A 27,131-nucleotide genomic window follows, 5' to 3' on the forward strand; every position below is an offset into this window, starting at 1 on the left:
AAAATGACTGAGAATGACAAGCTAATTGATATGAATAATGATTTATTCTTGCACTGATGGTTTGCCGAATTGCAAAGTGGTTTCTAATAATTCCTAAAACATTAAAGTAATGTCCTATTGTGCACTTAACTATGTGCAGTATGCAAGGATGTATTAAAGGATCAGAAATGTGAATTGAGTCTGGTTGTAAATCCTTTTTTGAGAGATTTAATGGACCAAATGTAAATCTTGGCTTCTAAAAGGCGACATTAACTTTGTCATTTTCTCCTTCCTGTTCAGCTCGGTTCATTCTTCGCTGAGCCACCATGGAGGGTTTGGATGAGAAGCTCAAAGGGCTGTCCATCGCACGCCGGTCTCACCCAGAGGAGCCCACATACCTCCTGGACATGGCCCTGCAGCCTGCCGGCCTGCTGGCTGTGTCCTGCTCCAACCTCAGCATCCACCTCCACGACAAGGACACTCTGGACCTGGTGGGAGAGTACCGGGGCCACACAGGGCCGCTTTGTGGGGTTGTCTTCTCCCACACTTCCCCTGACCTCCTCTACTCGGGTTCTGCTGATGGGACGGTCCGGGGGTGGGACGCCCGCTGCCCCGGTTCAGAGGCAGCGCAGGTGTTTAAAAGCGACCCGTCGCACCGCTACTGCAGCTTCGACTTGAGCTGCGGCGACGTGCTCCTGTGTGCCGGCACCGAGCAGGTCAACGGCGAAGACAGCTTCCTGGTTTTCTGGGATGTCAGGAAACCCGACGGCGGGCTCCTCGGGGCGTACTCCGAATCGCACAGCGACGACATCACACAGGTGCGCTTCCACCCTCGAGAGAAGGATCGGCTGGCGTCCAGCTCCACGGATGGCCTGGTGAACGTGTTCGACCTGAGCCGGGGGCCGGAGGAGGAGGCGCTGTTGGCCACCTGCAACAGCGACTCGTCCGTGGGTTCGGTCTGCTGGTCCGGAGCCGACTATGCGCAGCTGCTGTGCCTCAGCCACGACGAGGGGCTGCACCTGTGGGACCTGAGCCAGCTAGACACGGACAAGCCCCTCACCGTCTTCAGCACCTCGGACGCTCGCGGCCAGACGCTGACGGCTGACGCCGGTTGCGTGGACTATCTGGTGGGCGGCCGGTGGCTGGAGGAGGCCCAGAAGCTGCTGGTGGTCGGGGGGAAGAACAGCGGGGACCTCCACCTGATGGAGTGCGACGGCAGGGGGCTTCGTCTGCTGAGGACCCTCGAGGGAGGCCACGCCTCCACGGTGCGCTGCTTCCTGTGGGACGTGGCAAGGGAGGCCCTTGTCACGGGCGGCGAGGACGCTCAGCTGCTGCTGTGGAGACCAGGAGGTGGGGAGCTCACCGCCGGGAAAAGGGAGTCCATGAAGAGCGAGACATCTTTGAGGCTCAAATCCAGACCGCATAAAAAACACTGCTACCGGAGGGAAAAGAAGGAAACTCAAAATCCTGAATCCCACTAACTGATGTGCTGCTCACTTTCTATTTGTGAGAGAAAACATTCAAGGTTCAAGATATTTGTATTGTCATATGCACAGATCACAGACAGTTACTCTATACAATGAAAAGCTTATTTTGCTGGGTCCTCCTAACACCCCGAATTACAATAAACTTAAGGTAAAAGAATTAAGGCACAAAATATAGTAACAGTATTGCACAAATATAAGGCACAACAATATGATAACAGTATTGTTATCATCTTGTTTTTTTTGCAACCCTTGAACAGGAAGTGACCATATGTGGACTGAGGAGTGACGTAGAGACGATATCTTTTGTACCTCTGTGATTTCTCTGATTAATATTTATTTATTCAGAAACTAGACATGACGTCCTTTTAAATTTGATTCGACAGACACATAATGTGACCTTTATAGCTGGTTTTACCATGTGATCAGGATACATTATTCAGATAATGTATCCTGATCACATGACATCTGACATCACAAGAAGCCATGTGTCTTCATTCCATACTGCATACCAGTTTTAAATAGGTTTCAGGTATATGACTTATGTTCACGCTGTAAAAGTAACAAAATAAGGTCCATTGATTTAAATCTCAGTTGCAATTGAGTTACAATGAACTTCAAAGAGTTTTTAAGACTTTTAAGTTTCCTTAAATATAATAATAATTATAATAAATCTAATTTTTAGACACACTTTTCTTTCAGAAGAAACTCAGAGTGCCACAGAGCCAATCTATAGTAACAATTAAAACATGGTTAATGCAACCCCTAATAAAAAAGTAAAAAACAAGCTGACAATGAATCAACACAATAATAGGTGTATAATAATAATAATAATAATAATAATAATAATAAGGTGAAAAACATGTTCTCCAAGTTCCCATCCTGTGTCACTTGTCTCTTGGTTAGTTTATTTAGTTAGATTAAATTATTGCTGTTGAAGGTTGAAATTCACACTGAAAACGTTAGCAACTTTAAATTCCTTTTTTTAAATTTCTTTTTTTTTGAGTGAAGTGTTAAGCGTCGAAAAAACTAAACATGCTGTGAATCCTATGAAATTGGGACAGGGTTCAGGTTTCTCTCACATTTTCATTTTTTTAATTAAGATTTGTTTAAACTAATTCGTCAAGTTGTCCATTGTTGTGACATTTCCTCGTTGTAATTTCCCCCGTTAAAGCTTCTGCAGGTCCACTGGTCCCTGCATCACATTATGGGAGTCACCAGAGCCACCCGGCTCGGCAGGATCCCGCTGAGGGAGCAGCTCTTGCTCCCAAATAGCAAAGAGTGGAATAACATGATTGGCAGTTTCTGTGCGAGACTCCAGAGAAATCCTGCAGTGGTGGAAGAAAAACAACTTTAATCACATTAAAAGATAATTCTTCTTTGTGATTCAGTGATTTCCAATAAATATCCAATATTTTATCATGATATATACCTATGCTCTCCTGAACTGTATGCTCAGTAGAGTATAGGGGATTATATTAGGTTGTATTTCTATTGTTTTCTAGCATGGCTGCAGAATTGGAACATAGAAACTTCTTTTTTTTAATCTATGTCACCAGCGCCTCTTACCTCTAACATACAGTTATAATATCAAGGAATTTGCAGACATCCACAGCTGAGCCACCCCTTCACGTCCTTTCACGCGCGCCCATGGACACTGCTCCGTCCAGCATTGGCTATATTCATAGTAGACCTATAAATATTTGTATAGTTATGTAACTCTCTTCTTGCTAACACATCCCCTTTCTCTAATCTCGGGACATTGCACATATACCCAATTCAGCGTGCTGTAAAATAGCATTCAAATAAAGCAGTAAAGAGGTGGGTCAAATGCGGGCGCGTGAACAAATAAATAAATAAATAAAACGTGCACAAGCAAAAGGGCCGGGCCCCTCGGACTAGTTTAGCCTCATTCCTGCAAACACACTTCGCTTCTCTGCCCCGATATCTTCCCCTGGTCCCTCCTCCTCATCCTCCACCTCCACCTAACCGACGGATTCAAAAGATTTTATTTGAGCGACACTACCTCTCGTCCAATCACAGCACTCAGCACCGCAGCGATTCCACCTCTCGTCCAACCACAACCATCAACGCCGCAGCGACACCGCCTCTTGTCCAATCACAGCGCTCGGCGCCGCGCCACGGCAGCCAATCGCCGTCGTACATTGAGTTCTAACGCGCCCAGCACGTTTTCTGTGCGGGTTCTTTTTTTTTTTTCTTGTTATGTGTGCCGAGGTCTCTCAACCCAGCAGTGTTGACAATAGGGAGGAAAAAGAAACAGCCCCGAATCACAAAACGAGCTAAAGGAGAGGACAATCCTGGGTTTTTTTCTAGGGGGAAGGCACGTGGATCAGTACCGGGAATGTAAACGCGTTGACGTTATCGTTTTATATCGCCGTGTTTTTTTGTCATTAATGGGAGTTTGAGGATTATTCCGTTTGAAAAAAAAAGGTACTCGTGTGGGTTTTTTTCCGGCTGTTTTCAGGCCACATTTTCCTGCTTGTTTTTGCTGCTTCAAGGGGGGGGGGGGAGAAGAAAAAAGAGAGACAAACCCCGTCTGTTTGCACCGAGCTGGAGGTTAACGGTTAGCCCCCGGTAGATTTCCCCCCCACAAACACAAACCGCCGCCGTCTTCGTTGCAGAGGATCAAAGGTAAAGTACCAGGTCGGCTCGGGGCTGTCAGTTAGCCTTTAGCACTGCCCCCCATCTCCTCCTCCTCCCCCTCCTTGTTGTTACACCTGGGATGATGGGTGATCGCCCCAGTCCGCCCAGGTAACGTTTCTCTATCAGCACACACGTGTAGCTTTTTAATCTACTGATTGTTTCTCTTATAGTGTGTGTGTGTGTGTGTGTGTGTGTGTGTGTGTGTGTGTGTGTGTGTGTTTGGGGCGAGAAGGAAGCTAACGAGCTAGCTAGCCAGCTAACGAGCTAACGACCCGCGTTCACGTTAGCTAGCCGGCTAAAAAAATGCCCATTTTTCTGAAAATAAAGCCGGGCGGCTTTGCTTTGAAAAAACGAAACGTTAGTTGTGGTAAAAGTCTTTTCGTGTCCCCCTGAAGAGACGACTTGGCGAAAGGTTGAAGCGGTGAATCCAGACTCTTTTAAGCGGGCAGCTAGCTAGCGAGTTAACTAGCTAGCAAGCTAACTAGCTCTCCTAGCTTAGGAGGCGAGGAGGGTTATAGCGCTGTCAAGTTTTGAATATGATGCTTCTTTGCTGCCTTTAGGCCCCAACATGGCCAAGCTGATAACAATAAGTAAATTATAATAAGTTAATAATAATAACTAACATCTAATTACTTTGTGGATGTGTATCCTCTTTATTATTTCAAGAGTTGAGCTGTTTTGTTGTTGTTGCTTTTAAAGTTAAACAAATGATGATGTTTGTAATCCTCGTGGGTTTGATTTAAAAAAAGAATGCGTGTTGATAATCCGATATGTACTTTGACTGGCTTTGCACCAAGAAACACTGTCGAGAAAAATACAATTAAATTGATTTTGTCTCGCCCAAAATTACTAATTTGCCTCAGAGGGCTTTACAATCTGTACACATGATAACCTTTGACCTTTTGACCCTCACATCTGAACAGGGTGAATTCCACCCCCAAAAAAACACTTTAATGGGGGGGGGGGGGGAGGAGGAAATACATCTTCGGGAGAGCAACAGAGGAGGATCCCTCTCCCAAACCAACGTTGTTTTCAACGTCTTGTGTCGTGGATGTAAAACCAGTCGGAGAGAGAGATCATCACCACTAGTGACACCAGATGATGATGATGATGGAAGTTAGACAGGCGATGAAGAGTGAGGCGTGTTGTAGTGACATGGAGGAGGGTGAGATGGAGAAACTAGAGGGGTGATGAGTGAGAGATACAAGAAGGTGAAGATGGTCAGTGGTGGAAGAAGTGCTCAGAGTTTAAGTGAAAGTTGTGTAGAAATACTCTATTACAAGTAAAAGTTCTGCGTTCAAAAGTACCCTTCAGTACAAAAGTATCGGCATCAAAATATACTTAAAATAATAAAGTTATCCTCGTGAAGAATGTCCCATTACAGAATAATGTGTCGTTGGGTTGTGATTCATGCATCCATGTTTACATCACTTTATGTTGCAGCCGATAAAGGTGGAGCTAATTTTTTATTTTATTTATTGCTTTTGCTTGTGTGTGGATTTTCCGCCTAATTTTTATTTTAACCCATAATAATGCATCGTATTTTGTTTGTTGATATATATATTTTGTTTTATTTAGCAGACTCTGCGAAGTAATTAAAGTAACAAAATAAGCGTAGAGGAGTAAAAAGTACAATATTTACCTCCTGAAGTATAGCAGAAAAAGGAAATACTCAACTTCAATTCATGGTACTTGTATTTTACTTAGGTAATCTACTCAAGTATTGCACTTGAGTAACTTTCCAACAATGACTTTTCCTTTTTTATTTCAACTCTCGGCCATGTCTGAATGGCAGCAGTATGCCAGAGTCCAGGTGTGGCATTGTGCATTACGTGATGGTATTTGCAGCGTGTGTGTGTGTAAGTGTACTCCTAGTTTTAGTACTGTCACGCTGGTTCGTCTACAAGGTTTTTGAATGTCACACCATGTTGAGGGCCGGTCCAGCTCCGTCTGAGATAGCTGAACATCCAAAGTCTCCTGTATTTATGATGCGTTGTGTAGTTACTACTTCACTCTTATCAGCTGTGTGTGTGTGCGCGTGTGTGAGAAAGTTGCTGAGTTCATTTGTTCTTGACTGTGAACTCGTGTAATTATCTCGTGAATGAATCATATCGTTTTAGAAGTCAGTAATGGCAACAGGAGCCTTTCCGAAGAAGTGAGTAGTATAATAATTTAAAAATAGTACATTTGGGATTCGTCCTGAGATGTAATTAGTGCTGGGACCACTCATCCATTTATCGGTTGCTCCAGGAAACTGATATGTAAAATAACCGTGCCTCTTTATTGTGCATAACTAATATGTTGCTGTGAGGCTTGAAACTCGCTCGGTTCAGACTGCTGGAGTTTGTAGCGGCTGCAAAGTTTTTGTCTTAACTCAATTCATTCCTCTCAAGACATTTCCTGTGTTTGTCATGATATTATTGAATATTCGTCTTTTAAGTGTGCGCGCAGTTTGTGGTGCTGAAACATTGAGACAATTAGTTGATTGACAAAAAGATTACAAAACATTGTGTTCTTCTTCTTTGTCGGTGGTAACAGACTGAAATTCTTTGGTTTCAAACTGTCGGGAACAAAACGTGACATTTGAAGACGTCACCAAGGGCTCTTGCAAATGTTATAGCTCTCGTTTGTGTCGAGTAATAGATAACAATAATCTTTTATTTGTCCTTAATACTATCAGTGGTCAACTCAAACCTGTCCTACTCATTATGCTCACGTCTTCATATATTTAAGGACATTTCTTTTAGTTTCTTGAGTTTCGTCATCATACGTTATGTAATAAGGTTAACTAAAGACTGGGAGCTGGTGATTTATACCAAAGTGTCTCAGTAGATGATAATATTCTTCAAGATATTGGACTATATATAAGCATACATGTGGTGCTGTAGCTTGAATACTGTCTCCTTGGAGTTAAAGGTTTCACTGGTCTGAGTGAAGTCGGATTAAATTCCTCCACCTGCTTGTTCATGATTACGTTTGAGTTCAGTCTTGATGAAGTCTCGCGGCAGAGAAACTAATTCAAACTTAGTGCGTCTGGTTTTCTCAGCTCTTTGGAGTTTAAACTTTGGACCACAGGCGATAGAGACCTGATCTTTGTCTCCTGCCAGCCTCCTTTTTATCTTGTGTCTGTCTGTCTGTGTCTGGACCCTCACTTCAGCTCCTTTCGCTCTGCCCCGCCGCTGCCTATTTGTTGACTTTCGGTCAAACAGCAGCTCCCTCCCTCTCGCCTCTTCCTCCCTTTCTGTTGCTCTCTCCCCGTTGTTCGGCGTGCCCTCTCCTCTCTCCTCCCTCCTTGTTCTTTAATCCCACCCTCCCTGAGCCTGTTTGGATTTCATCTGGTCTCTTATGTAAGAGACACGGGAGGGGAATGGCTTCGGTGCCTGGTTGCCATACGCCTGACCAGTCGCCGTCGTCTTGCTCTCCCTCGTGTGTTGTGGTTGCACTGAAGTGTTTTTCAGAGAGAGAGAGAGAGATTTTTTTTTTTTTTTTTTTTTACTGGTGGCATTCACCAGGTGGAGGAAGCATACAAATAATTGACAGCTCCTCAAATATTAATTGTTGCTGGCAGTGATGAAAAGGAGTAGTGGCTTGCAAACGGAGACGTCCAACTTCACCGACGCAGACAGCGTACGTTTGATCCGAGCTGAATGAAGCTGACTGGCTGCATTAAGGCGTCCTTGCAGATATTTAAAGTTGTATCAGGGTGCAGTGAATATGTGATGGTAATATTTCACATTCTGTCTACTGAGTTAAAAGTCATTTTAGTTGATTATTTCGGCACAGCTTGCGATACCAAGCTGCAGCTAATGGTTATCTTCAACGTCGATTATTCTGCTGATCATTTTTCTTTCAAATCAACAAACTGCTTTGTCAAAAATAAATACAAAAAAATTGTCTATCAATTCAAAGTGCTTTATTGGCATGAATTTAAGATATCGCACCAAAAAAATCTCCCCATTGGAGAGTGCAATGAGACTAAAACTATTATTTGAATAGTTCATTTTCTGGCCATCATCTAATTAATGAACTAGCTAATTGTTTCAGCTTCGTGTCACACCGTCTCTTCTTACACCCTCAATTTGGATGATTAACTCCTATTCAGCCGGTGAACTTTTAAAAACAAAAGATATTCTATTGCAGCGGCCGCGATCGCAACTCCTGAAATTGTGGTTTTAACTATTTGCAATGGTGTCAAAGCGCGCGTTTGGGCCTATAAGCCGCTAGCCGGAGATAATCTCTGAGTGAAGGTGATTCTCAGAGGCTCCGTCTGGTCTTTGTGGGAACCGTTGTCTCCGTCTCCGTCTGCAGTGCGTTGTTGTGTTTTCACTCGGTCTGGAGATGCTGCTGGGACCCACTTTGTATGGCATTTGAATATCCCTCTGCCAAAGTTTGAAAGGCAAAACAGTCAACGAGGGAAGTGAATGTAAAATTGTGTTCACGTTTTCAGTCGGAGCTTCTTTAAAAAAAAAAGAAGTTTTTTACCACACAGCAGGATTTACAGATTAATGGGGAATTAGTCGCCACCGATGAGACAGATCAGTGTTCAGCTGGAGGTGCTTTCCCCACCACGGTGATGCTCAACAGAAGGCATTCATTCAGTTGGATCGTTAGCAGCTGTGGTTATTAAAGAGCAGACAATGAGCACTGTTGACGGATGACTTGTCATCTACATGAAATTGTTTTTGTCATCTGTGAATGCAGGTTGTCGTAGTACATTAAAAGAGAAGGAAGCATCCCTTCAGCTCCGGTTAATATACAAAGTAAATTACATTTTAGAGACATTTGTAGTGCTTTAACCAACACGCATGTATTATTCTATACAAAATATCAAATAATATAGTGAGGAATGCCCTGACACAAGTTCTTCGATCCCAATGGGGACATATTGATATTGGTTTTCTTATCAAACTATGCAAAGATATTTCATTTATAAATTAATAAAACGGCCAGTCCTCACCTTTTCATGTTGGTGTTTTATTTTGCTGGATAATTTATTGAAATGATGTCTGCAACTAATTGTTGCAGCTCCGTGTTGGCATTCATTATTTTTGTTGCGTTGCTCAGTGAAGGCTCAGAGTTTCTTTTAGTTCCCTCTGTTTGTGTAAGGGGCTTTTATTGTGAAGGGCAGAACGGAAGGAGAAAATCATTGCCGTTTTGGAGCAGATTAGGAGCCTCCATGTTTTTAATTTACCACCCTCAAAAAGTATAGGCGCATTATAAGTCTCACACAATATACGACTTCCTGTTTTCTAGTGGAGGTGCCCTGCATCGCCTTAACTTTTCCAACACTGGGGTCATTTTCAGTCGATTTTCTCGATTTTGACATTCCTTAAATTCACCTTTTTAAGGCACTTGCATCATAAATTGTTTTATATCATAAATTGCAGAGCAATCTCAGCGCTCTATATAATGAGGCACTATTGTCATAAGTCAAAAGTGTAAAGGGAAAATATGACTAAAGCTGAAAAATGGAATCTCAATTTTTGGAAATTCTTCATATCTCTTGTGAAAACATAACTTTACTCAGGTGGTATATAGGTTTTGGTGATGGAAATTGGTTTACCAAAGGTTTTAGGTTCACAAAAGCTGTGAAATATATGAATAAAATGGTAGATGCATGTAAATGAATGTCTAAAACTAAATTCTTTATTATCGTTTCTCTAGTAGAAATGTGATCTTTCACACCTTTCACCAAAATGATAAAATGGGACTGAGAAATGACTTCATACTGCAGATAAAGCTTCATGGGGTGTTTGCAAATGAAAAATTACCATTACCATTTTTTTTTTTTTTTATAAAAAATATGTATTAGAAATTAAAAATATATATTTACAAAATATACATGTTCAGATATAGAAAACAGACCTGGGCTGGTGGGGATGGCTGTGCTAGAGGGGCTGGTGGTGGTGAAATCCTCTCTGTAAAATAAATGACTAGTCAATACTAACTTCACACAGTTTGAACAGTTCAACGGGTGTACATGTGCAGCTGAGCTGTGTACCTGGTGAGAAGTGTCCGGATTGCCGTGCTGGTGGCTGGAACGAAGCTGCATGTTGTCCACTGCTGCAGATGTGAATCCTCGCTGTAAAATAAATGACTACTGGGATCCAGCAGGGACTATGCTCAGGGCCTGAGCTAACTGGGCTAACGGCTAACGTAAACAAACTATGTGCGTACCTGCGTTACGCCAGACTCGAAAGGGAGCGAGACCAGCTAAATGGGTTCACTCTGCTAGCGTAAATATGCTATTGCAACACAAAGTTTAGTATTTAAATACACTTGCCCATCTTCAAATGGATCCCTTCTGTCTGCATATTCCTCTTGGCCGGAGGAGTCAAAGCCTTCAGGCTCGTCCTCGTCAGCAAAATCGGTACCACAGCTTCCTCCGTAGTAAAGTGCGTCCTTTGCCATAATATCTCTCTTGTTTATGAGTGAAAACGCCAGCGTGTTTTCAGAGCTCAGGTGTGTAGTAAGGTTGCACGATTATGGCCAAAATCATAATCACAATTATTTTGATCAATATTGAGATCACGATTATTCATTAATTTTAAGGACAACATCTTTTTATTGTGCTTTCACATTTAAAGGAACAAGAACACTGCTTCCACTTCCATTGTTGTGCTACATTCTGGCTAATATACAAATCGTTGCATCAGACTGGTCCTTATCACACTGTATCTTAAAGAAGGAAAATATAAATAAAATAGTATCAACACTTTTTACCCAAAATTAAATCAACAGAGCACTGCTTTCACTTCCATGTTGTCCTACATTCCAGCTAATGTACACGTCTCTGCATCAAAATAAAACTTATACGGTTCTTATTCACCTGAAGCAAAATATAAATAAAATGTTTACCCAAAATAAAGGGCTAACTAAAAAGAAATATGCCATCAGGTCAGTCGTAGTTGCAAAATAGTCTCGACAGCTGTGACATCCCTTTGTATTTCCCCCCGACGTTTTTCATACAGTGCAGGTAATGCCTGTTTGGAGAAATAATTGCTTGAGGGGATCACGTATCTCTTGTCTAGTGTCTGAAGCCTTCATTGCTCACAGTATTTATTGGATACATGTCTTTGGCCAGATGAAATACAATTGTATCCGTTATTTCCGTATGTCTTTGGGAGGTGGATGGATACGCTGTCGCGCTATCCAGGGTCGCTGTTGTGTTTTTCTGGGTTGACGTTGGACATGGACGGAGATTCAGTGAGGTAACGTTAGCTTTAGCCTTAATGCATTCGTCGTGCGGTGGTTTGTTTACTTTTTCAGGTGGTTGAACACGTTAGTTGTATTGCTATGCGGCGCAGACACAACTCTAACGCACTCTGTGCACATGATTTGTTCTTAGTTAACATCATTTCCCCTAAATCCAAAAAAACGTCCAAACTGCGCTCTGTCTGTTGTCCGTCTCTTCTACTAATACCGGAGTCGACAGCAGACAGAACTTTTTGAGGCTGCGGTGCATGCGCATGACACCTCCCATCTCGTTCTCCCCTGGTGGTTGGCTGACTGTTAGTTGAGGAAGCACTTGATTTGATTTGTAGCAGAGCACACATATAGCACTAAAGTAGCACTAAAACGTCTATCGCTGACGATCATGCTCATTTAATCGTGGCAGCCAAAATCGTGATCGCGACTAAAATTCGATTAATTGTGCAGCCCTAGTGTGTAGTCACATGCTAGTTCTTTGAGTTTCTTGAGGGTTCATTGATTTCACCAAATATCGACTTACTCATGATTTAACAAATCACGGTGAATGATTTCGTGTGACGAGAAATTTTTGAGCACAGCGTCATATGATACGCTGATGCCCCTAATTCTAGTCTTAATCATGGTAAAATGTGGCAGGGCAGCGGAAGCAGGAAGTCTCCTCTTTCAGCTAGACCATGAAACCATATTTCTGCGACGTATTATCGCGAAGATATGAATATTTTAAAAACGTAGACAGTGTCAACAAGCAGCCTCGCGGGCGCCATTGAGGAAGAGTTAAAATACTGACTGGTAGGTTAAGGCAAGCTGCTGTAAATAAATATTCACCCTAAAAAAAGCTAAATCTGTTTAAATGTAAACTGGAACTCTCCTTAATCGCTGCTGTCAGCTTTGATTATGGTCTTCCTCCTCGCATCAGCACACCGGTGGTCTCTAACCATACAGATGGACGCAAGGCCACAAACATGAATCACTTCTAATGCTGCAATGTACTGTACGTGATGATGATGATGATGGAGGATCAGCTGTGCAGTCTCAAACTGCGTGTGCATGCGTGCGTGCGTGCGTGCGCACGCACGCACTGTGGCCCAGTGGACATACTTTAAGGCTGCCTGTGTGACAGAGAGCATTAGAGAGGTAGAGAACAGCCTGCAGCTCTCCATTCACGTCTTTATGACGCAACAATTCCTGGTTTCTTTCTACTCTGGCCTTCGTGTCGTCCGGCTGAGTTGGTGTGACCCGGATCGGGACGTCGATGTGTCCCGTTGTGTGGACATTAAAAACACAGAGCTTCAGAGGATGACTCTTGGTGGATAAGCCTTTGGGGTGCAGTGAAAGGTGTGACTTCTGCTGCGGCTTTGTGTTTTATTGTGAGAAGTTTTGTTTTGTTTTGTTTTGTTTGAGACATAATCAGCAGCGAGCACGCGGTGGAGGACGTTTCCTCGGCTTCCTTTCGCAGCCGAAGCTCTATTGTTGTGGGTAGACTGCCGTTCTTTGTGTGTGTGAGAGATGGTTCGTTGGCAGGTAGGAAGTTGGTGTGTTTTGTGTACTGTAACCAGGCCGAGGCCTAAATGGATCGCAGTCTGCTGTGGCTGCACAGGTTTGTTGTGAGATGAATAAAATGCTGAATGAAAGTGGACTGATGGAACTAGAAAAACAAATAAAAAAAGTAATTTTCTTCTTCTTTTGCTTCCTTGAAATCGCTACCCGAAAAAAGCTGATGGCTGTGGAGCTGCATGATAATGGATCAAAATGTGAAAAATAGTCTTTTTCAAGGGATAAATGGAAGCTTGCACTTGTTTTCACACCAATACAGCCTGATTTCTATGTATTTTTATATCATAAAATGGATCATTTGAAGACCAGTTGTTGTGAATAACTGTCAACACTGTGGTTAATCATGCTGCCCTCAGTGAACTGAGCGCTCTCTTTACGCATGTCTTTTTGACCGTGTTAACCCCCCGCCCCCCCCCCCTCCGTGTGTTTCTCCCAGCAGGGCTATGTCCTCGGCAGCCACCACGTCTCCATCTGTGGACAAAGTGGACGGATTTTCACGGAAGTCTGTCAGGAAGGCCAAGCAGAAGCGGTCGCAGAGCTCGTCCCAGTTCCGCTCTCAGGGCAAACCCATTGAGCTCACGCCCTTGCCCCTGCTCAAGGGTAAGAGTGAATGAGTGTGTGTGTGTGTGTGTGTGTGTGTGTGTGTGTGTGTGTGTGTGTGTGTGTGTGTGTGTGTGTGTGTGTGTGTGGCTGGCTGAAGGGGTGACAAACAGCCAAACACTAACATTGAGTAACTGCTCGTGTTCATTGGCTTCCTGCAAAAGTAATAACATTCAGTTGATTATGACACAGGTAAGAAGGTTGTTTGTATTCTTGCTTCATTTAGTGCAACGTCCCGTGATTGTGACTCTTGTAAAGTTTGTTTTTGGTACATTTCAAGGTTGGGCATCATCTTAAACTACCTCGTAGAATGGTTGCAGATTGTTCTGTTCATCCACGACGCCTCACAAAGTTACCGTAAAGCACTTCACGACAAACGGGACTCTCCTTTTTTATTTTTCATTGAATAAGAGCAGCAATAACCCTGTTTGCCGATTAGGGCAACAAGGCATGCGACCGATAAGACGGCAGACACACCGAATGACCTGGGTGCTCCAGTAACTTGGGCAAAAGAAAAAAAAGAAAACACAGAAGAGAGGAATGCAAATTACGGATGTCTGAAAGCGGAGGTCAGTGGTCGATCACTGGTTGGTAGACGAGCAACATGAAATCCTCTCGAATGCTCACCTGTGTTGCATGTCAGATATTCTGCGTATTTATTAGCATAATTCTACTCAAATTTCCCTGAAAATTCACCCTGATATATTTGGATCTTGACTCAAGGTGTTCGACGTGACTTTGTACACGTCGGCCGGCGTGTGTGCGTGCGTGCGTGCGTGTGTGCGCGTGCATAGACAGTAGATCATCATGATAATCACACAGAAGAGGGCGCTGCAGCTGTCTGTGTCACTGATGTAGAGCAAAGATGTTCTCCAATCTTCTGATTACAATTTATATGTTCATACCACACGACATTCACATGCAGCCTTGTACGATCTGTGAATGATTCCTTTTTTTTTTTTCTTTCTTCAACCTAATCTGGATCGTTGACATTGATACGTTTCATCATCTCAAGATACACCTTTTATTTTCTATTTCACATTTCCATCCTCTTTCCCAAACATCCAAATGGTTTGAGCGATGCGTCTACTTCTCTGCTCTCTGCATTGCGCAAGGCGGAGTTCCGCTGCGATGCGCACAGGTGAGCACACAGCGGACAGAGAGCGGCGAAAAATGTTGCGTGCTTTTCACAATGGGATTTGCTGCTTTAAACTATCACCTTTAAAGCCTAACAGTTCATGTATTTGCAGGTCAAGACAAACGGCCTGCGGAGCTCCATAAATGACGTTTCTGACTTCGCATATCGAGAGGCTGTGGAAATATTCTTCCCCCCCCCCCGAAGCTGTAAACCTAGGGCAGCGGTCGGCAACCTGCGGCTCCGGAGCAGGTTGTTGCTCAAAAAGAGGCTTTGACAAAAAAAAAAAAAAAAGAGACGACTTTTTTTTTTTTTTTTGCCCAGTGGAAAAACCTTTTAAAGGAAAGACCTCTTATCTTGGAGTTTTAGGTGATATTGTGTCACTGAAAACAAAAATAAATGTTTAAATATTTCTTTCACTAAAATGTGCGTCATGTCGCTGTCAAGCCTCCGCCCCTGTAGCTGCTACTCGTGATTCAGAGCCCCGCCCTCGCGCGCAGATGAGTGCAGAAGAGCGATTCCTCAGCTGCTGCAGCAAACTGAGTAAAGTAGATATACTTTCAGGAAGTGGATCACGTCTCCAAACTTCACTACTGCTGCTGGTTCTGTGTCAGCTCATGAGACAGTGAGGCGTCCGTTAGTAAAAACGGATCCGTCCTCCGTTTGCGGTGCTCTAGTGAGGAGGACGCTCAGTGTAAACGAAGCAAAAGATATGCGTTTAAAATGTAAAACTCACTGAAGAGGACGGGTATCGAACCTGCTACCTTGCAGTTACAGGGCAAACACTCTATCACATGAGCCACATATATAGATAGACCTGAAGAAGAACTTTTCCACAGTGCTGGGCTTTTTGAGACTATTTCGCCTGCTTTATAAAACACCCTTTCACAGACACAGATGAAGCTGGGTACAGAGAGGAAGGGGGAAATCCATTGAGTTTCGCTGCCTCTTATATTTCAAAGCGCACGGCAAACCCACAAACCATTTTCTGAATCAGTCACGTGGTACGGCCGGCTCGCGAGGCTTCGAACGTCACCACATACGTCATCGACACAAGCCTCGATACGCGCTTCACCAAGATCTACCTGGATTACTCGACGCGCGCATCGAAGCCTCGACAAGAAAGGACACATCACTACTGGAAGCTATACCATTGACGAGAGTTTGTGTGTGTGTGTCTGTGTGTGAGATGATGACTCGCAGTACCGTTTATAATTATAATGATTATACTGTTTATTTGTTGGTGAATAAAGCCTCCAGGACTCGGGCCAAGCTCCTGCGTCTCGCTGGGCTCCTGCTGATTAAAGCTCACTTAAGGTGGACTGACCTCTTATTTTTTATTTTTTTAAGGTAGACCAGCTATTCTCCTTTTTAGCGATGAGCTGCACGCCAGCATTGACCAGCAACCACTGACCATATACCCACCAATTGATTTTTCTTTTTTTCTTTCTTGTAATGCTTTATTAATTACTTGGGACTGGAGATGTCAGTGACATTCTGACGTGATACTAGATTGTCTCTGACTTGTTGGTTAAGGAATGCCGGTGTATTGATGAGCAGTGGAGAGTATTTGAATGCGCATAATTGGGCGATGCTTGGTATGCACTTGGGCGTAGTAACAATGAGCTTCCCCTTCACATTGGTGTTTATGGCAGGAATGCTGCCACACAGAAACCAGACAGACCCGCCTGCTTCTCAGGAGTTTTAATGGAAAACCACTTCCTGGGTTCTTCTCAGGGCGGGGCTTATACGCTGGGACAGGAAGTGAGCCCTGGGCTGTGTTTACATGCTACACTGGGTGTTTGTGCATTTGTGTGTGTGTCTGCGTTCATGCTCCACTTACACTGGCTGGCCTTATGCAGACATCTACGCTCCACAAGCTCACCTGACCGCCACCCCAGAGACACACACACTGTTTCGATAAAGAGTCATCAAGTTGTTTTGAATTGTTGGAAAGAAAGGAAGAACCACGGCTCCTCGAGAGCACAACATCTCGTTTCCCTTTTCTGAAATTCACAGCAGGAAATCTTCCTGGACAGCTGCTTCATGTTGATCTTTAAAGGTTTTTGGTAAATGCCGTGGTGGCAACTTTGAAGCAAAATATTTGCAAATTTGTGTATTTATTTAAGTTGGTCCACTCAGTTTCTTTCAGTTTATTTCTAAGATTTCAACACTGAATTGTTGTTCACGATTTAGTATTATGAGAAATGAATGCTTTCTGTTTGCCGATCTCTTGAGAGTTTTACATTGTAAACAACCAATCCATGTTTAAGTTAACAGGACGAGAGCTAGTAACATTAGCAGCACCGCTAACAAGGGAAGCAAAGGTAAATTATAACGTTATCGGGGTGACACTGAGACAAATATTTTGCAGAGAAAGCATGCAAATGTTGCCATGCAGTCAATGATTAGTGCGGTTGACAATGACATTGCATCAGGTATAATCTAGTAAAATTTAGTTTTGGTGAGAAACTAGAGAAAATCCAGATGTTTTCACATGAATATAAAATAGATATTAGAGATGAATTATGATCCCTTTACTCTAAACTATAAAAAAAAAACCACGATAACAAAATAAAAGTATAACATTTTGACTTATTTTTGCTACGGTGGCAGAAAAAAAAGAAGTATGGATTCTTTTAGACCAGTTGCTAGAATCAACAACCCGATCTGTGATCCAATCCGTGTGTTTTATGATCGTAATTGTGCCGCACGTTTAAGCCGGACAGAATGTTCTCTCTCGTCTTCGTCTATGTTATAGTCTCACTGTGACTGAGCCGGCAACAGGCTCTGTCTTTTTTCAGCACCTCCCCGCTTCACTTTCACACGTTCAGGTTCACGCCGCTCCGCTCATTTCTCACCTCCTCGTGGATCCTGGTCTGCTGCGGCTGACCGCTGAGTGGCTGCTGGTGGAGCTCTTATTAATCTGCATGATTAGCTGAGAGCATCGGAGTCTGCAGCTCAGTTCTTGGATTGTGAATGAGGATCATGGAGGTCTCTGGTTGGACCGGGTTTCACCTCCATATGCTGGTTGGTATCGTTCGAACGGTTATGTGGAATAAGTATCTCACTTAAAAACCAACAGCAGTGATACAAGGTTATTTCTAATAAATCTTGTGGAGGGACAGATTCTGACGTTTCATCACGGTAAGGGACTGAAAAAAAGTGGTGGAGATCATTGCCATTAATATTATATAATTTAAATTGTTCATGATAGATTGTCAGTGTGTTTTACTTTCAAGATTCACCTTTTTTTTTTCTTGAAGGTAACATAACCGGACATGTTTTCCACGGCGAGAGACGTTTGCTTTTCCTGCTCGGCCTTCTAGTTTGTGCAGCGGCTCATTTGTGTCCCGGGATTCGGGTCGGTGAAACCTTCCGTCTGGTCACAAGACGACAACGCTAACCTCTGCTCAGACACACATGCCGGTTTGAACCAAGTCGAAGAGCGAGGATTAGGTTCTCCTCCTCCACTCGCCTGTTGTGCACCTTTAAGGCAAACGTAGACCCTCTGTGGCCGACGAGAAGCCCCTTGAAACGGCAACCAGTAAAATTAAATAGGTAAATGAAATCAACTGTTGTGGGAGGACCTCTGACCTCTCAGCATCGTATAACTGAGGGAGATGTGTATCTGGCAGCGCTGTATTTTATTAACTGGTCTGAGGTTGCCCAGATTCTCGCACTAATTTGGGGATGTGTGACAGGGAAAGAGGCCAGGGATGTACATATTTCTTTTCTTTTTTAGGATTAGCAACAGTTTTTGTTTTTACAATTAATTCTATTTTTAATTGTTTCCTCCCTAGCTCACTTGTTGTTTTAGATCAAAGATCCTTTGTTGTTTTCCAGTTTCGGTATTTTCTGTAAATACTCTCCAGACACGTCTCAGATTCCTTTTGAAGTCAACGTTCCCGTTCTCCTGCTGGAAATGCGGAGCTGCAGGATTTTTCAGGACTGTTTTGATTCATGAGGAAGATGCATCTTTTATTTCTACGGTGCGTTTAAAAAGAAAACTCATAACATTTGCTTTTTTTCAGAGGGGGGGGGGGCAAAAGGATTTCCTGTTTTCTTTCTTTCGATTAATTTTTCAATACCCGTAGAGGATGTTATCACTTAGTGTGGCAGCGGGGATGTGGTTCTTATTTTCCTGTCTTTTTCCAACCGCAACAAAAACAAATCTCTCCTGCTTGTCCTTCACTTTCTTGTTGGTGTGCACATTTATTTATTATTACTCTCATGGAGGAAGCTGCTTTGCTTCTCTGTCTGTCTCTCTCTCTCTGTGTCTCTCTCTCTCTTTCTCTCTGTGTCTCTTTCTCTCTCTTCCTCCCTCCCTCCCTCCCAATTTCCATAATCTCTCTGCATTTGCCTCCCACCTTGAGGTACATATGTATGCAGCAGTAGTTGTGGGCGTATATATCTGGACAGCTGTGCTCGGCGCTGTCTGTTTAGCAGATTAGGAAAGCACATCATCAACCTCCTCCTCCTCGTGGGTTAATCACCGTCACAGGTCAGACTTCAGCCAGAAAATGACGAGCAGGGTCTCGGTAAAGCACGCTGATTACATAAATCGCTGGCAGTGCAGCTCATTCTTAGACGTTCAGGGGAAGACCAGGAGGGCGTAGCTTCCTCGATGGGCTCCTCGGGTAGAAGGATGCCGCACGCCGGAGTAATCTTCACAAGAGACCCAGTCGGTTTCTCTCATATCCAAACCAACGCCCTGGTTCAACAGTCTTACCTCTGGCAATGAACTATATGCTTCGGACCTACTTCGAGCTATACGTGTATATGTCCAGATCTCACATTTTGACATGACAAAATCCCAGAGCTTTTTTTTTTTTTGCCTGGCTTCAAGGTATTTAGTGATTCGAGGCTCAAACTCTGGGGCCTTGAAACTGTATAACGGGTCAGACTGAGCTGCAGAGGTGTGATTTTATTTTTTATCTATATCTTTCTAATTCACCAGAGGGGCATTTACTGACTAATTTTATATCAGGACTAAACATTAACATCTCTTCAGCTTGTTAGACACAGACTTAATTTCAGAGTTCTGTTCATTTGCAGATAGACCTCCATTTGTTCAGAGAATAAAAAGAACATTTATGCTGAAAGGGTTGTCGCCCGCGTGAGAATGATTTGTGAGTAAAAATCAGGTTTCCTGTCCGCCTCCTGTGACTGCAGTGTGTTCCACCCTCCTCAAGTTGACGTGAACTGCTGTGACGTCTCTCAGGCTCTGGCACAAACTGCCTTAAGAGCGTCGGCATCTCCACCCCGAATTAGGTTCCGACTCACGTCCACCTCGTGTCGGACGACTGATTTGTCGCTGACCTCTCTGGGCAGCAGGCTTTAACAAAAATAAAAATAAAAAAGAGAGCGGAGAGGGGCAGAAAATAGAAAGAAAGCCAGAGACTGAGATGAAGCCCACCGCCGGGCCGTCTCGTCCTCCCTCCCCTCAGGGGAAACCCGATCCACGAGGTGTCTCTTTACATTTTCCCAGCCCCACTCGCTACAAACGAGCCCACAAGAAGGAAGGTCCACCAGAAACTCAGCGGTCCACATGTTCGGTCCAAATCGGCTCGCACCGCGACGTTCATGACCGTCGCTTTCTGCGGTTGCTGCCGAACAGGAAGAGGAAACCTGATTAAGTGAGTGGCAGTATTTGTGTGTGGGGGGGAGGGGCGGGGTTTAAAGTTAGCCTCCGCTGTGTGGGGGGGGGAGAGAGGGAGGGAGAGAGAGGGGGAGAGGGAGAGAGAGAGAGAGAGAGGGAGAGGGAGAGAGAGAGAGGGAGGGAGAGGGAGAGGGAGAGAGAGAGGGAGAGGGAGAGAGAGAGAGGGAGAGAGAGGGAGGGAGAGAGAGGGAGAGAGAGAGAGGGAGAGAGAGAGAGAGAGAGAGAAAACACAGCAGTTACCCTGTGCGTGTGGCAGATGGAAAGGTGGACTTTAAAATGGACTGGGAATGGTAACAGAAGACCAGTGATTTTACTGGCTGACAGGAGAATGAAAAGTTCACAGGTGGATTGAGAACACCTTTGTGATTCCGTGATAAGGGAAAAGCGTTTGTGTTGATTCGTTCTTTGAATCTTTTTTTGTGATCGGGGAACCAGGAGTTAATTGAAGGAACAAGTGTGACGTGAAGTTTGGGCCTGCTGAGCTTCCATCTGCTGTTCAGCATTCGTCAACACACCAGTTCAGCGTTTGCAACATCGGGATGCAACTGGTGATTTATTTTCGTTATCAGTTGTGCTTTTTTGATGACTTGAAGCCTGTAACGTGTCTGGAAGTATGGAAATCATATTAGCGCTGCCCAGGCTTGGACTTCCCGTTCAGTTCATCCAAAGACGTAAAACAGACTATTTCTGCTTAATGAATGACTTAAAGCGACAAGCGCTTCATCAAAGTGGTCGTTTCTGTTGATTAACTTTCAACTAATTGGCATAACTCCATTGCAGTTCATATTTTAGTTAAGGATAAAGTTAATAGTTTCTTTCCTTTTTGTCAAGTAACATTTTCATTAAGATTCAACAAGGAATGGAATCGGTGCAAAATTGTGGGGGGAGGACTTAAGCCTGATTATAGCATAATCAAATTTATATCAATTTATTTAGACAGTATGGTGCAATAGCACAGAAAAGATACCTACAATTTCCCAGTTGAACAATCTGATATTGACAAAATTCAGATTTAAATCAAGGAACTAATCTTGCCTAGACGTCGTAATCAATTAAACCCAAGGTGAAACCAGCCTTAATCCAACACGGCGCGTTATTGTTATTATTATTGTGTAGGATAGAGACACGGACACATGTATGTGGTGAGAGAGCCGAGGAGAAAGACTGTTGAGTTTGATCCAGCGGCGCTCATGTCCGGTGGAGTTCCTGCTATGCGACCCGGTCCACGCTCACCTGGACTCGTGAAGGCGGTCTTTGTGTAACACCGTCCCAAATGATGCATCCTGCTCTTCAGACTTTGATGCTGTCACTTTAGTGCTTTATTTTACAAAAAAATATTTAATTTATTTGTTATTTATTTATCATATATTGTTTATGCTTCCTCTTTGTACTTTTTATCAGGTTCATCAGACTTTCTTTTCACTTTTGCTGCTTTGTCTGTCAAAGCACTTTGTAAACTCTGTTTTTAAAGGTGCTATATGAATAGTTATTATATTTATGAAACCGCATTTAACGTACCACTGCAGCCACTATACTCTGCGTTGGTCTGATGTAAAATACATAAAACCCTGTAAATATACGTTGTGTTTTTTTTAACTAGACGAGTGCCTAATTAACTAACATAATCAACTATTTTAAAGCGATGTGTCTTCTCTCGGAGGCATCGCTCCACCAACGCAGCGAGCATCATTAGCATTTACTGCTCAAGTAGGAGTAGAAGTCTTCACACTAGAAGTGCTGGGGATGTTTTTGAAGTTACTGTTCACTCATGGAACGTAGCCTCTAACCTGGCGAGTGTTAATACCAGACTGCTGCAACAAAAAGCCAAATCTAGACATCATGAATTCGAGGAAGAAGAACATAAGCTGCCGGAGGGGCATTTTTTTGAAGTGTTCTTTTGGGGTTACTGGTATTAAAGGATAGGTTCACAATTGTACGGCCATTAAGAGTCCCTCATTCAATTAATTAACTTTAAACTTTTGCATACATTTATTTTGCACAGAATGAGAACTGTGGATTTTAGGTTTGGATATTATTTTAACTGACCAGTATGAACATAAGGAATAATTACAAGCAGCAAAAAACCCTTTCAATGTTTTTATGTGCACTTGGCTATTGTTTCCAGACGGCTTTAAAACTTGTGAAATCTCCTCTTTAAAAGGCAAAAAGGAGACATTGTAAAGACAGACGAAAGTCGTGGTCACCTTATTGCACGTCAGCGGTAGGGTTGGGGACCGAGAACCGGTGCCATACTGGCACTGGTTCCAACACGTCCGGTACCTACCGGACCGAAAAGCAACGCAGATTTCGGTGCTTCCTTCCGGTGCCTGAGACGATTTAAATACATTTTTTTTACACTACTCTGTAAAGTTGCACGGTATATAGATACGAAAAAGGTAGCGCGGTGCCCGCACGTTAAAAACGATTATTAAAATAGCGCGGATCAAAGCGCACTCGCTGCTCTGCTCTCTGTCTGCCTGCATGCAGAGCGGGGCTCGAGGGGGCGGGGCTTCCAGCTCTCACACACACACACAGTGCGCGCACACAGAGATCGCTGCAGACACGAGCACGAGCTTTTGAACGCCCGTCCTCGGCTTGATGGAACAAATCTCTCCAGTTGATATTAATGATGACGTGTAGTCCAGTAAAGCAGGTTTGAAGCTGTAGTTTGAAGCGTGTTTTGTATGTATTTATTTATATCTATAGTATACTTTAAACAGTTAATAATATTGTTCAATTTGAAGAAAAAACATTGCCTTGGCAATAAAAAAGTATCGGTTCAGGCACCGTTTAGGCACCGGTATCGTTTTAAAAGTATCGGTTTAGCACCGGTATCGGAAAAAACCCAAACGATACCCATCCCTAGTCAGCGGTGACGCTGTGTTTGCAGGAGTCTTCAAGTTCGTCTCGGTGAGATGCGATTCAGATGTTTATCACCTGCGACGCCTCGTTACCTGAACACGGGAGTGAAAGTGACTCCGTCGCTCCGCCATCTGCCACGTTGTCTGCAGCCGCCGGGAGCAAAGTTTACCAGAGCGGCTGCTTGTGGTAATGATTGACAGCCGCCTGGCGCCTCACGGGGCCGCTGGTCTGAGACCTGAGAACACTGAGTCGGGACACGGTAGATTGTATCTCGGCCGTGGACATATATTTATATGTTGCACGTCTTCTGTTACTGCGTGCGTGCGTGCGTGCGTGCGTGCGCGGGCGGGGTACTTGCTTGTGTTGTCCTTCAGCCGTTCTCGCTTCAATGAGAGTGAGCCGTTGTCGGTGTTGAGTTGTAAGAACATTCCCTTCAGTGTTTTCACAACATCCGAATCTCACTTCAGTCCAATAACAGAGCTGTCTTACCAAACACATCTGGATGGGATGTTGGTGGATTTGATTGCAGGCTGGATGTTGTTCTTTTATTACCTTTTAAGACTTGTATGTATGCAAATGTATTGCCAACGCTTTTTTAAAAGTGAGACTCTATAATCGTTTGAAAGAAGAAATAATAAATCCTTCCTCTTATGAGTATCACACGTTGACCAGCAGCTCATGGGGGTTAATATTAGCTTTATTTTCCCGTTACTGAATCTGTTTGCTGACTTCGCGTCTCTTTGCGCTCCTGTTAAACCACGGCATGTTTTATGGGGCTGGAACCAAGTGTCTGAAGGTTTCGTCTGTATTGTTTAACATCAGAATTCAGGCGGTGCTTATATTATTAGTGTTATACAATTTGTATAATTGGGTTGTAATTGGGATTGTTTCAACTTGTGCAATCCAAACGTTTCCAATAACTGTGGAGCGTTTTTTTAACTGTCCAAAAGTCAACATGTATTTAAGAAAATACATTTAATCAATTCCTGAAATTCACAGCAATTGTTTTTATCTAGAGAAATACATAATATTTGACGACAGATACTCAAAGCTTCATTTGAGCTTTTACCACGGTCAAATTTATAATTGTCCTTTTGTGGCTCAAATATTGAGTTACATCGACTCATTTATCAAACGTGCTGCTTATATCTGTTTTAAAACCTTGCAAACTGAATATCTTTACGACTAATTTGGCGGAAAAGTCACGTTGGGCTCTTTGGATGGGTATAAATACAGAGGCTGACTCTAGGTCAGCAGGCGTTTGGACTGTTCTGCTCGGTTATCGTGGTTCCAGCGTTCCTCTCGTGCTCGTTTGCATCCTCAGAGTGACGTTGTGATGGAACATCCCGCAATCAAACTGCTGACACAACCGTTTGAGTTCATCTTGTTTGTTTTAAAATCATATATTAATATATTTAAATATGTCAGGTATTATAACGGCAGACTATTCCTCCACTGTGTGTGTGTCTGTGTGTCTCTCAACTGCAACGCATGAGTACATGCGCGTAAACGTCAACACGGAGAGATCTGCATCGACAGCTGATGGTGGCCATGTTGCCGGGTCGCGTCTGTCTTTCTGTTGTTTTTGTTTTTTGAAGACTCAACAGATGTTATGACAGTCAGCGTTTATCGTCTCTGCTCGCTGTAATCCTTTACGTAATGTTTAACCCCAGTGGCTTATGGGCCCCAGTAGCGACAGCAGTGGCTGCTGGGAAACATGACACACACACAGTTTCTCTTCTGGTGGAGATGCTTCTACGTGTGACTCGAAACAAGTCAAAATATTTTTATCCACTAGTGCAGGGGTCCGCAACCTGCGGCTCTTTAGCCCATCTGTTGCGGCTCCCTGAGGCTTTGACAAAAAAAAGAAAGAAAAAAAAGACAACTTTTTTTTTTTGCCCAGTGGAAAAACTTTTAAAGGGAAGTACTCTTATCTTGGAGTTTTAGGTGATATTGTGTCACTGAAAATAAATGTTTAAATATTTCTTTCACTAAAATGTGCGTCATGTCGCTGTCAAGCCTCCGCCCCTGAAGCTGCTACTCGTGATTCAGAGCCCCGCCCCCTTGAGCGATTCCTCCCGATTCCAACTGCTGCACCAAACTGAGTAAAGTAGATATACTTTCAGGAAGTGAATCACGTCTCCAAACTCCACTACTGCTGCTGGTTCTGTGTCAGCTCATGAGACAGTGAGGCGTCCGTTAGTGAAAACGGATCCGTCCTCCGTTTGCGGTGCTCTAGTGAGGAGGACGCTCAGTGTAAACGTAGTAAAAGATATGCGTTTAAAATGTAAAACTCACTGAAGAGGACAGGTATCGATGCTACTACCTTGCAGTTACAGGGCAAACACTCTATCACATGAGCCACAAATATAGATAGACCTGAAGGTCTGCATAGTTGTGTTTTTAATTAACCTTAATGTAGCCGACACATGACTATTTTTTGTTTGATAGTTATAAACAGGTAAAATAGCAATACAATGTAAAAAAAAAAAATCTTTATTCTTCTTCTATAATTTCATAAATACAACAAACTATAGTTTTTTGTATATATAATATGTCTATATATAAAACTTCAGAAGCTGTGATATCAAATATTTTTTGCGGCTCCAGACAATTTTTTTTTTTGGTGGAAAAATGGCTCTTTGGATACGAAAGGTTGCTGACCCCTGCACTAGTGCACTATTTTGGCAGATTAACGAGGGATAAAAAACAAAATCAGAATATCAATCTGTTCTATTAAGGTTCAGCTTTCAATATTTGTAATAACTAAATGATAACTACAGCTCAAAGATTCAGCTGTGACACTGACATTTAATCATAAAGTTTTAATTTTCGTCCTTTTGTCACATTATGTTCTACATTTAGGTAAATTAGCTTCTGCCAAACTTTCTCATGTAACCAAAATAATTTGCATGCTTCTTATAATAAGCGGGAGAAAAAAAGATTTGTCAGATATGAAACTTGGGAGTATCCAAGAAAAAAGTAATCGTATTACTATTTATTATTACTTAAAGTGGCTAATATCTAAATTTCAAGTGGCAAAACTGCACACAAAAAATATATCGACTTGGATCTTTTGACTCCAGGGACCAACCGTAGAAGACTTGTCGGTTGTTTCTGGTTCCGCTGAACTTTCTCCGGGTAAATAAGGTTAATTAGAAGCCGTCAGCAGGAGACGAGGGCAAAGGTCATGGCCACACCGCCGTGACAATCCTCCCATCAACGGCCCCGCCCGCCTGACTGCTCACTAATTTCCAGTCCACCTTCACTTGTTATACCTTTTTTAGTGTGCATACATTACACTGTCACAGTCGGTACATACTATCCTACAAATTGACCTTCAGGCAGAAGGGGTCGAGTCGCTTGTTGAGTGTGTCTGTGTCTCTCTCTCCTCCCCCCCCCCCCCCCCCCCGTAATTCAAGCCCACTCGCCCCGTCACACACGCTCACTGCTTTTATAGACGAGGGGCTTTCCCCTTACAGAGTGTGTGTGGACTGTTCTTAAAGAGTGCGTTCCTGGTCATCTTACACCTTCCTCGACGAGAGTGTGTGTGGAACGGTAGAACCTGAGAATAGTGACGCACGGCAGTGAAGTATTTTCCTTTTCATAAACACCAGAGTAACATTTGTCTCCTGCTGACTATTGAAGCTGTGATGCAGTAAACGTCAAAGGAAAGAAACCGTGACCTGAAAAACACATTTCGAAGCACTCTTGAACTGTAAGAGCTTTATTTGTTTAAAAGACTTGCGCTCCAACTGTTGGACGTTATCGAGCTCTTTCTCTTCGTGGTTTTAACGCACTTAAAATGCACATAAACACTCATGTCACTTTAACATACACTTTAACTTAAACACACGTCACTTTAACATACACTTACATTAACGTTATCTGTTTGTCTGAGCACTTTATCTTTATCTTATACTTAATTTAGTACCCATTGCACTGTTGTTGTTTGTCTCTTCTAACGTCTCATGTCTAA

The 27,131-nt window shown here is 43.2% G+C and overlaps 2 protein-coding genes across 2 annotated transcripts in view; both read left to right on the forward strand.

The window, feature by feature from the left end:
* Positions 1 to 305: 305 nt before the first annotated feature.
* On the forward strand, positions 306 to 2,804 carry wdr89 (WD repeat domain 89; the record flags this gene model as incomplete). Its single annotated transcript, XM_079223522.1, has 2 exons — positions 306 to 1,329; positions 2,638 to 2,804. 2 exons carry the CDS (start codon positions 306 to 308, stop codon positions 2,736 to 2,738), a joined length of 1,125 nt encoding a protein of 374 aa, XP_079079648.1. The 3' UTR covers positions 2,739 to 2,804.
* A 934-nt stretch (positions 2,805 to 3,738) lies between these two features.
* Positions 3,739 to 27,131, forward strand: part of ppp2r5eb (protein phosphatase 2, regulatory subunit B', epsilon isoform b) — a 46,614-nt gene continuing 23,221 nt past the window's right edge. Inside the window, exons 1-2 of the mRNA XM_079227849.1 lie at positions 3,739 to 4,115; positions 13,330 to 13,493. Coding sequence (XP_079083975.1) covers positions 13,337 to 13,493 — 157 coding nt within the window. The 5' untranslated portion in view covers positions 3,739 to 4,115; positions 13,330 to 13,336. The remainder of the gene's footprint in view (positions 4,116 to 13,329; positions 13,494 to 27,131) is intronic.

Source organism: Taurulus bubalis (genome assembly GCF_910589615.1).
Source record: "Taurulus bubalis genome assembly, chromosome: 1".
NCBI classification, from domain to species: domain Eukaryota; kingdom Metazoa; phylum Chordata; class Actinopteri; order Perciformes; family Cottidae; genus Taurulus; species Taurulus bubalis.